General features: G+C 39.6%; 1 protein-coding gene across 1 annotated transcript in view; it reads right to left on the bottom strand.

Annotated features, from left to right (window-relative positions):
• Positions 3,371–12,021, bottom strand: part of LOC109847392 — a 43,739-nt gene continuing 35,088 nt past the window's right edge. The window contains exon 4 of the mRNA XM_020416625.1: positions 3,371–3,757. Coding sequence (XP_020272214.1) covers positions 3,371–3,757 — 387 coding nt within the window. The remainder of the gene's footprint in view (positions 3,758–12,021) is intronic.

Raw genomic sequence — 12,021 nt, 5'->3', positions numbered from 1 at the left:
AAGAATACAAGCCATTAAAGTCATTCATCATTATGTTAGTTGTGGCATACCTTGAGCAAAATATATTTCTTGTACAATAATCAAGATGCATAAAGCAGTATCAATATGTTTATGATCATAGTTGCATTCCACTAAATACAAGCCACTCTTGTTATTTATTTATTTTTATTTTTTTGTCTTTTTTTTGGGTAGGAATGCGGAAATCCATCAGTGAATTTGTCCATCTCACTCCTTGAAGTCTCAAAGGCCAACTTAAGGCTGACAAAAAATTGGCCCCCAACGTAGCAAGGTGTTCATGGACTAATAATATTAATTATAGCAGCTACTTTGAAAGCAACCTTATCTTAGTAATAGCTTATAACTTTAATAAGTGCACATTTAAGAATTTCTTTAATCCTGCTCCTTATAGGGAAATGCACTTTAGGATTTGCATCAGTTATTTATATGAAAATTGCTATCAAGACTATAATATCTTACTACCCCTCGTGCTTATTCAATGAATAGGCTCATTTGATATTGTGTTAATCTTAAATCTCAAGCAAGTTGTCTACTAATACAGCATCCCAATTTTATTAAGGGTTTTCTAGGTATATACCCCTCAAATGGTAGGTATTTATAAACATGTCCCCCAAATTATTGTAATTCTAAATCTGTCCCTCAAATTGTTCCGTTTCCTCAAAAATACTCCCTCCGCCTCAACTTCTTTTAAAATTTAAGGACTTTGAGGCCTAAATTACCCCTTCAACTCCGTCTCATTTGTTTAAGAAAGGAAGTGCTGGCTACATCCGCCTCCGCACCCGCCTGCAGCACCCAGTTGCAAATTAAATGAACATCACAAGAGCTATGGTACATGAGAAACAAATATTTAAAGAAAATTGCCGCTGATCAAGGGTTTGCAATTGACCAGTGATAGTCGTGAAACTATCGAATGTAATTTACAAAAAAAAAAAAAAAAAAAAACCTTTCTGAGTGTAAAGCTTGATTACAAGGTACGTGTGAGAATGTAGGGAAAAAAAAATAATTTGAGGGGAAATTTTAGAATTATAATGTTCTGGGGACAAATTTAAAAATATCTATGATTTGACGGGCATATATTGGAAAAAAGAACTCTTTTATGCAGATAATCACAACTTGTCCTCTAAAAAGTGGATAACTACGGTGATTAAAAAAAAGGAAAAAGGTGTATAGGCGAAGTCTGAAATCATTGGACTTCCTTAAGTAATAAATAAAAAGTAGTAACTTGATATTGAAACCTAATAGTTCAAGAATAAGTAGGGATGGATTTCATAGTTCAGAAAGCACTGAAACGAAAAATATTTCAAGAGCTATATAGAGATAAATTTAATAGTTTTAGAGGTCAAGTAGGGTCTAAAGTCAATAAGTTCTAAATCTTAAAAAAAAAAATACATTTAGTAATTTATTATGATAATTTATGCATTTACCACTCCTAAACCAGCCAACGAACAAAGCCCCTTTAGATCTAAAATTTATAGCTCTCTTAAAAATATCTAATGGAGCCTGAACTGGATCATATCTAATGGAGCCTGAACTGGATCCCAATGGGATAGGATAAGCTCGTCCATCGCATTCATTTTTTTAAACTAACTTTATGCCATGAATAACAACAAAAGAGAAAGTATGGATAAGCCAGTTATAGTGTCCATTAACTGTGCAAATGGAAGGGTAGGGAGATGAATGAACCAAAAAAATAATGGAACATGTACCAATGAGATTATGATGTTACAGTGGATGACACTTGTTCGTTTGGGTGGATGGAGTAGGTATGGACAGCATTAACGCATGAGCTGACCAAAAGAAAAATCCCCAACGATCCAAAACATGGGATCAACAGAAGGGACAGGTGAGGTGTACCTTCTATTACATAATGAGTTGGTCATCATCAATGATGACCAGCTTATTATGTAATAGAAGGAGGACACCTCACATGTTCCCCCTATTGGTCTCATATTTTGGATCCCTGTAGTAAATCTCCTGAGCAAAATCAGTTCGCGATTACTGAAAAACCCCTTGCTTGAGGGGGGAAGAAACCGTACATTTCAGAGTCAATTGCATGTAGACTCCTTGTAATAATATCGTAGTTTGAAATTTCTTACTCCCGTTGTTTCATCTTGACAGATAGACCTCTTGAATAAAATAATTTTTTTTTCTCTTTTACCTCATATGGATTCTCACAGAGGTAAGTAATATTGTCAACATTTCACCTAGGGTTAATATCTGCCGAAATTTCATCCAAGGTTAAAGAGTCAAAAGTTTCACCTATATGTGCATCTGCCAATTAACCCTATATTGTATTACCAATTCTAAAATAATAAGCATACTATTTAATGAAAACAGAGTATTTTTGTAATTGCCAATGTCAAGATACCCCCATTCTATATCTAGATCAAATAAAACATACTTAATTACAAATATAATACTAGATAGAACCACCCGCAGTATCTAAGCACTCTCTTCATGGACAAACATGGATAAATTCAAATTCAGAGAGGCTCCACTTGGTTCAGTTTAAGTTGGGTTATATACTGTAGTCAATTCTAACCTAATCCAAATCAAATTAATTAAGTTGTTATAAAATACTTTGTAAAACTAATGACTTATTTCTTGAGATTAGAGAATTTAGAGAGCTAAAGAACTTATCTTTTTTACTTGTTCTTTTGCTTCATACATTACAACTATATATACATACATGATTTATTAGACTTTAGAAACAACTCCAAAAGTCAAATGGAGAGAAGTAAATGCATGAGTTTATGGACATCCATAAATAGGTTCATAACACTCCCCCTTGGATGTCCATTATACAATGGATATGCCTCGTTAAAACCTTACTGGGAAAAAACCAGTGGGGAAAAATATCCTAGTGAAGGAAAAAGAATACATAATTTCTTGTATAAATTCCCCCTGTTAAATATATCATTTTTGATCTCTTAATCGCCGCATCTCGATCTTATGCAATAGCTTCTCAAACGTTGAAGTCGATAATGCCTTAGTGAATAGATCCGCAAAATTATCACTTGAATGGATTTGTCGAACATCAATATCCCGTTCTTTTTAAAATCATGAGTGAAAAAGAACTTTGGTGAAATATGTTTTGTCCTATCTCTTTTAATGAATCCTCCTTTTAGCTGTGCTATGCATGCAACATTATCTTCATACAGTGTTATTGGAGTTTCTTTCTTGAAAGGCAAACCACATATCCCTTGAATGTGTTGAGTCATTGAGTTTAACCAAACACATTCTCGACTTGCCTCATGAATTGCTATTAATTCTGCATGATTTGAAGTAGCAGCAATAGTCTGTCTTGTAGATCACCGTGATATAGTTGTATCACCATACGTAAATAAATATCCTATTGGGATCGAGCTTTATGTGGATTGGATAAATACCATGCATTTGCATAACCAATTAGTTGTGCTCCAGATCCTTTTGAATAAAACAATCCCATTTCAATTGTTCCTCGAAGATATCGAAATATGTGCTTAACTCCGTTCCAATGTCTTGGAGTTGGATAAGAACTATACCTTGCTAACAAATTTATAGAGAATGCTATATCTAGCCGTATATCACTAGCAAGATATATTAGTGCACCAATTGCACTAGGATATGGTACTTCTGGACCGAGAAGTTCTTCGTTATCCTCTAGAGGTCGGAAATGGTCTTTATTCACATCAAGTGACCAGACAACCATTGGGGTACTCAATGGATGTGCTTTATCCATAAAAATCACTTCAGGACCCTTTGTATATAATTTGATTGATGAATAAGAATTCCATTTACTAAATGCTCGATATGCATGCCAAGACAAAACTTTTTTTTCCAAGATCTTTCATCTCAAATTCTTTCTTTAAATATTCTATTGCTTTTGGAAATTCTTTTGGAGTTACAATAATATTCAAGTCGCCAACATGTACTGCAATCTGACAAATACAGATCTAAATTCCTTTATGAAAGCATATGGGCAGATTACTTATACCATTTTTTTAGCAAATATTCACTACGACGGTTATACCACATGCATCTAGATTGCTTTAATCCTTATAAAGATCTTTGTATTTTGAATGAATAATTTTCCTAGGAATTTGAATTACATGCTTTTGGCATCTCAGATCCTTCAGGGATTTTCATACAGTTAACTTTATCAAGAAAGTCATATAAATAGGCTGTAACAACATCCATTAGACGCGTATTAAGTCTTTTATTTATTGTCAGACTAATCAGATATCGAAATGTAATTGCATCCACCACGGGAGAATATATCTCCTCATAATCGACTCTAGGTCTTTGGGAAAATCCTTGTGTGACAAGTCATTCTTTATACCTCACGACTTCATTTTTCTCATTTCTTTTTTGCACAAGTACCCATTTGTACCCAATTGGTTTTAAATCTTCAGGTGTTAGGACTATTGGTCGGAAAACCTCGCGTTTTGAAAGTGAGTCTAATTTTGTTTGAATTGCTTCTTTCCATTTTGGCCAATTATTCCTACATTGACATTCTTTGATAGATTTTGGTTCAATATCCTCGCTATCTTTCATAATATTGAGCACTAAGTTATATGCAAATGTGTTGTCAATAACTATTTCTTTTTTGTTTCATTTTACTCCAGTTGGGACATAACTTATCGAGATCTCTTCATCTTCACTAATTTTAGGTACCTGTACTTTTTCTAGAGTTTAATGATTAGTTATGTCATGGTTCTCTTCTCTAGTTTCATTTATGTATTGTTTCTCTTCTGGAGTTCTTTCTTCTTTAATGGGGTTATCTTGATTATTTGCTCATTTTCTTTTTCGAGAATTTGATCTTTAGAACCGATTGGTCTACCACGCTTCAGACGTGCTTTAGACTCATTGCTTATAAATTAATAGATTGTTCTACTGGGATATCAATCCGGATTGGAGCATTTGTAGTGACTTTGTCACTCTCTTTGGGTTAGTAAATGCGTCTCGCATTTGATTTGCTATATTTTACAAATAAATCATCTTTTGAACTTCTGGCTCACATTGTTTTGTGTAATGATCAAGATTTGATTTAATGATGGTGTATTCCATGTAATTTCTTTCGCTTATTTTCCCCTCCTAATGTTGGAAATTTTGTCTCATCAAAATGACAATCGGCAGACCGTGTCATAAAAACATCGCCGCTCATTAGTTCAATGTATCTAATTATAGAAGGGGACTCATATCCAATATATATTCCCAACCTCCTTTGAGGTCCTATCTTAGTGCGTTGTGGTGGAGCAATTGGAACATATACCGCACATCCAAAAATTCTTAGATGAGAAATATTTAGCTCCTGACCATAAGCCAGTTGCAAGGGGGAGAACTTATGATGACTTGTAGGTCTGATGCGTACAAGTGTTGCTGCATGTAAAATAGCATGTCCCCAAACCGAAATGAGAAGTTTTGTTCTCATGAGTAATGGTCTAGTAATTAATTGCAGATATTTTATCAATGATTCTGCTAGACCATTTTGTGTAAGAACATGTGCTACAGGATGTTCAATTGTTATTCCAATTGACATACAATAGTCAATAAAAGCATGCAATATAAATTCTCTAGCATTATCAAAACGAATTGTCTTAATTATATATTCTGGAAATTGTGCTCTTAATCAAATTATTTGAGCAAGCAATCTCACAAACGCCAGACTGCGAGTTGATTATAAACAAACATGTGACCATCTTGCAGATGCATCTACAATCACTTTGAATACGTTCCAGAAATACGAGAGATTCAATGCCAACTTAGTTAGTACCTTGAGAACAAGCAACACATGAAAATTCATTAGACCAAAAAATCTTTTGGTTTTTCAAAGGATGCCCATGTGAATTCTCAATTATTTTCCGCATCATTATTGATCCAAGATGCCTCAATCGGTCATGCCAAATAATAAAAGTATTTGGATCAGTGAACTTCTGGTTCACTATGACATATATTTTAACTATACTTACAAGCCAGAAGAAAATGAGGGTAGTTTTTCTGATACATATTTCTTACCCAAAACAGATATTCGACATTATTCTCATTTACTGTCTCAATATGATATCCATATCGGCGAATATCTTTAAAACTTAATAAATTTCTTTGAAACTTGCTGGAGAATAATGTGTTATCTACAATAAACTTTGTTCCTTCAAGGAATTGTAAAATAGGTCTTCTAGAGCCTTCAATTAGTTTTGTACTTCCGGATATTGTATTAACATCCACCTCTCCCATAATGGGCAAAATATTTCTTAGTTTTGTTACACCTTGAATTCCACCTTTTTCGGATATTGTATTAACATCCACCTCTCCCATTATCAAATGACCAAAATAGATTAATATTTCCACAATCATTAATAATTCAATTATGTGTTTTGTTAGACCTTGTCAAAACTCATTGAATACTTGTTTTGTCCACTTTTACCATTCTCTTCAACACTGTCTGACTTCTGATGGTAAGATTTATTATTGTGACTGGAAGAGTTGTTATTATGACCACCATGACCATGATAGTTACCTCGGCCGTTTCTATAACCATGACCACGACTTTATCCATTAGGCACATTCATTTCAAGGAATGGAATATGAATAAATAACATATCATGTACGCTTAGGTGTGTCCATCCGGATTTCCGGGCCGGGCAAAACCGGACAATAATTAATAAATCATTTACAAATTATAAGTATAAATTTATTTTGGAATTCATCGCATCACAATAGATAAGTACATCCCAACAAGGTTGGCACCTACTCACCTATATCACTATCATTTGCAACTATTTTTAAAATAATTCTTTACAAATTTTAAGCTAAGATATAAAAATTATAATTTGATGAATATTATTTATTCTTTATATCTATCTGCAAGTCCTAATTCTTCAAATTTATCTTCAATTCCAACCATCCGATCGATGTCTTGCGTTCGTTTCTCGTACCTCCACCAATCTTGTATGCACATCACCGCTTGTATAGTATACGGATCTAAGCATGTCCTGTGGTCGTCGATCAAACGTCCTGCTGTGCTGAAGGTGGATTCTGAAGCTACCGTCAAAACCTGCACTGTTAGTAAGTGACGAACCATAGTGGAAAGTATAAGATATGAAACTGATCCATATACTTTCCACCATTGCAAAATATCTAAAGCATTTTCTTGACATTTAACTAAAGAAGCAGATAAATATTCATCTATTTTAGAAACCTCCAATGATGACGATCCAAGTCCAGATCCACCAGTTAGCTCAGCTACCATTGCATACCTATCAAAACTTACACTTTTACCTCGGGATGAGCTTGAAGAAAACGAAGTTATAGACTGTTGTGTAGCTACACTATGTCTAACCGCATAATCATCATATAAGGTTTGAAAATAATTTCTAATAGCTAAATGATGAGTAGTAGAAGTAAGGGTGGATCCATCATCTAAGTCTATAATCTGATTACTATACAATGATTCTAACAAACTTCTGTAGGCGTTAAAAATTGCCTATAGGTCTCCGCACACGAATCAAGACAGAGAGAAGATGATGAACATCACTATCTGAGTCATAGGAGCTCATTTGATGATGACAAATACACGAAGTGAGTCGACGGACCATGCGAAACGATGAAACTTCAGAATGATGGAAACACGAGTTTATCGGGAACCCCACATCGCTTGCAAAAGGTGAAGTGCCTCTCATGTTTTGTCCAATTCACATATTATTCAATCATGGAATATTGTAGTTCTCCTTGTTATCTTTCCAATGCATCTTGGATCAGATCATTTGGAGGTCATATGAGCATGTTATGACCAAAATACCCGAGACACTCATTGGTGTCTCGGCCATGGCGGATGCACTCACAAGTGTCTCGGACCTTGTGGAGATGTTTTGACCATGATTAGATTCGAATCTGAAGAAACTCAAAACATAAAAGTTGTATATCTCCTTGTTATCTTTCCAATATCTTGGATCACGTCATTTGGAGGTCATATGAGGAAGTTATGATCAAAATACCCGAGATACTCATTGGTGTCTCGGCCATGGCCGAGACACTCACAAGTGTCTTGGATTTTGTGGAGCTGTTTTGACCATGATCAGATTCGAATCTAAAGAATCTTAAAAGATGAAAGTTGTAGATCTTTTCGTTATCTTTCCAACACAACTTGAATCACCTCATTCGGAGGTCGGATGAAAGAATTAGAGCGAAAATACTAAAGAGAGTACAAACTGTCTCGCACATGTGCGAGACACCCCGAACTGTCTCGCACTCGGGACGTGTGTTTGACGGTTTTCGATCAGTTTTGACGGTTCCTGAGCCTCCCTAACTGCCTTGGGGTTATCTTTAAATGTGATAAAGTGGTTATAACTGAAGATAAGAGGGTGTAGGCGTATAAAACTGCCTATAGGTCCCTTAACACAGCTCGACAACGCCGATTCGACGAACCGACCATCGGGCGACGTATGCAGACACGATTGTTAGTCCACAACGTCAAAGCCAAGCGATACGCGACGAAGCGCATTAACGAGGCTACGAAGCTAATGAACCGCACGCAAACAACGGAATAAATCCACTCGCGTGCGGAATCAAACTAACGGTTTGAAGTGTCAATGAGTCATCCAACCAAGGGCGGACTCGGACGAATCACGATCGAATCAAGATCAGTTTCGGGCTCGAACTCAAAAGTGGATTTACTGCCAAAACAGGAATCAGATCTACTGCCAAATCAGAGTCTAAGTCAACCGAAAAACGGGAACAACGACAAAACGACGGAACCCAAACACCCTGAGGGGCTCGGCCGAAACCGAACCACTTCAGGGTGGCTCGGCCCAAGCCGAGCCACCCCAGGGTGGCCGGCCACTTGTGGCCGAGCCGCCGAGCCACCCAGGGGTGGCCGGCCACTTGTGGCCGAGCCACCTCAGCACAGATCTGGGTGCCTATAAATAGGCCATGGGTTGTTCATTTTGAAAAGGTTGGATTTTTTGGAGGCGGAGCCCTGCTGGATTGAAGACTCAGATCTAAAAAAGATTCAAACTTTAGGACTTCGAGGACTTGCTCATCCAGATCTGGTGCTCGGCGATCGTCAACGCCAAATAAGGCAAGAGTTCGAGAGGAACGGATCTCAGATCTACGCAGGCATACTCCGGATCAAAGCTTGGCCTTTGATCCCGAGAATTAAAGGCTACTATTTCCTTGGCGAAATAGTACCCTCGGTTATTATTTTCTTGGTGAAATAATACCCATTGTACTGCGTAGATCCGACCGGATCTAGATCGCGCGGTGGTCCACGGATAAACCCCGGCGCAGGCGAAGAACCCACAAAGCGAGTGACCGCAAAACAGGAGCTCGCGATTTGTTCGACAAACAAGGATAAAAAGTTGTAATTTTTCTTTATTTTTCTTTGATTTTCATTGTAACCGGATCTTATAAAAAGACCGGATCTTTGTAACTCAAAAACCCAGAAGTTCTCCTCCAGGAGAAAGGTTCGTTGGTATGAAGAAGTCGAAGCTACCAACGAAGATCTCGCCCCGTTTGATGCCAAAGTCGCATCGGGTGAGATTCCTCCAATTCCCAACCAAGGCAGATCTGCTCTGACCAACCCTTCTGTCGCAGAGGGCGTTGTGACTCTCTCGAAGAGAGCCCGCCAAAGGCAACGTCAACGCCTTGCGAAACAATTCGCAAAGGCCATGGAGTCAGTTGACGGGATCCGCTACAACACGGATCTGAAGAACAAAAGAGGCAAGCAGCCTCAACAATCAATGAATGGTGGTTCCTCCAAGCCGCCAACAATGGAATGGCTCTGTGTCAAGCGGAACCGATCAACGCTGGAGGAGCGCATACGCAAACGCCGCGCACTATCAACGCAGGCACGGGCTCAAGATGAAGAAGCCCGTAGGAAGTTACAGAAAGAGGTGGCCAAGAAGCCGCCATCAACCAGCAAAGTTTGGAGGCCGAAGTCTGAAGCGGCGGTTCAGACCCAAGAGCGTCAACTGCAGCCGTCGAAAGTTCAACTTCCGGCGAATCAATCCAAACCTCCGGGAGATCCCGCAGGACTATCCCAGAAAAGGAAGTCAGTCTTGGAGCGTCTCGGTCCACTTCCCGAGGAGCAAAGCAAAGCTCCAATCCAAGGACGTTTGGGCCCACTAAGAAAACCCCGAACGAATCAACATGATGGGGGTTGCCGCAACCCTCAACATGACAAAGAAATCATAGCACCCAAGTGCACTACCTTGCGTATTGAAGTCCAGGAGCCCGTTGAGAATTCACGCCCACAAAGGCGCGTTTCGAGGCGCGTGACTCTCGAAAGTCCGAAGAAGGTAATTCGCTCTCAGAAGGAAACATTATCGTCTGGTGATGACTATGACGTTGTACCTGAGAAATCGTGCCGACACGCGATAGATTACCCAGACCTTCAAACCGATGAGTTGTACTATCGTGATGGGAGCACGAGGAAAACTAGAAAGAGGAGTCCCCGACGACCAGAAACTCAATGCCCCTGTTCCAAACTCATTCGGGCGGTATTGTCTGAGTGCAACTGCATCAAGACGGTCCCCGAAAGAGTTTCGGTTTTCGAAAGGCTCAATGCCGAAACACCAAGACCAAGGTCTAGGCGCTTTCGACAAAGAAGAAGGGTAATCGAAGATGGAGAATTTCCGAGGGTCACCACCAACATGACCAGCAGATGGACATCGGCACGGGATAATCTCGAGTCGATCTTGAAAGCGTCCCGGCGTGTAACTCGTCTGCAGTTCGGAGCCATTGCACGAGGAACTTATGGTAGGGTTCGGACAAGAACACCTTCAGAAGATGAAGAATCAGATGCCTGCTCTGCGGTCGCATCAGATAATACAGTGTCCAGCGATGGACAACCCCGCGAGTCATTCATGATAAGCGCGGAACAAGTGGCCAAGATGCTCGAAGAAGCCATGGCTAAACAGCAAGAGAGCTTCAGGTTCGAAATGCAGATGGCCATGCAGAGTATGAGAGAAATGCATGAGCAACTAATTCAAGCACTGACGAACCAGCAAGGCGAACCAAGTCGCCGTAATCAAGTTGTTCAGGAAGTTGAGCATACGGATGCGGATGAAGCTCGCAACGCCAATAACCCTCCCGTTAATGCAGGGGGTGGCAATGAGGATGCTAGTCACAACACCACGCTTCCACCTCAGAATCGTGCTGACGAAAACTCGGGTGAAAGTCTGAAAATCAAAAATCTCGAGAGCAAAATCAATACGTTGATTTCCGCTCAAGAGATAAAGAAGACTGGCATTCCTTGTCCCTACCCAAGAGAATGGGAATCAATCCCGTATCCGGAGAAGTTCAACTTAATCAACTTCACACCGTTTGATGGGAAGGGTTCGCCCACTCAGCATGTGATTTATTTCAAATCACGCCTGGGGGTAATCTCTGGCAATGAGCCTCTGATGGTGTGGTCATTCGTCGGCACTCTTCGCGGAGCCGCCTTCGATTGGTATCGCTGCCTCAAGCCAGGTAGCGTGAACAGCTGGAACGATATGGAGACCATGTTGCAATGGGAACAGCACCGTCTGACACTTGGAAGGATCTGAAGGTCCGAGGGGAGCAGGCTGAGCGATTCCTTAGAAGGAAGAAGGCCGAGAGGAACCAACCGACGGTTAATCCGCTGGACTCAAATTTCGCCTCTCGTGGTAAGGGCAAAACACCTGCAGCTACTGGTGGTGCTAATCAAGCGTCACAACAGCAATCCCGAAGGCAGCAAAAGACTTCGGGTCCGAGACTCCAAAGAGAGTATTCCTTCAAGGACGAAGACGTTCCAGCCATCTTCGAATCCCTCCTTGAAGGTAACAAGATCAAGCTACCACCTATCACAAATCAGGAGGAAGCTGACAACACTACGGACCCAAAGTACTGTGCATACCACAGGAGGGTCGTTCATCCCACCAAGGATTGCTTTGCTCTCAAGAATAGCATTCAGACCTTGGTTGAAGCTGGCGTCATAACGCTGAGGTAAGCCAATTGAGAATGGCAGACTCCGATAAGTATAAGAGTATAAACTGCTTCTCA

This window comes from Asparagus officinalis, chromosome 7 (genome assembly GCF_001876935.1).
Source record: "Asparagus officinalis chromosome 7, Aspof.V1, whole genome shotgun sequence".
Taxonomy (NCBI): domain Eukaryota; kingdom Viridiplantae; phylum Streptophyta; class Magnoliopsida; order Asparagales; family Asparagaceae; genus Asparagus; species Asparagus officinalis.
Note: the sequence above shows the minus strand (reverse complement) of the source record. Positions and strands in the feature narration are given on the sequence as shown.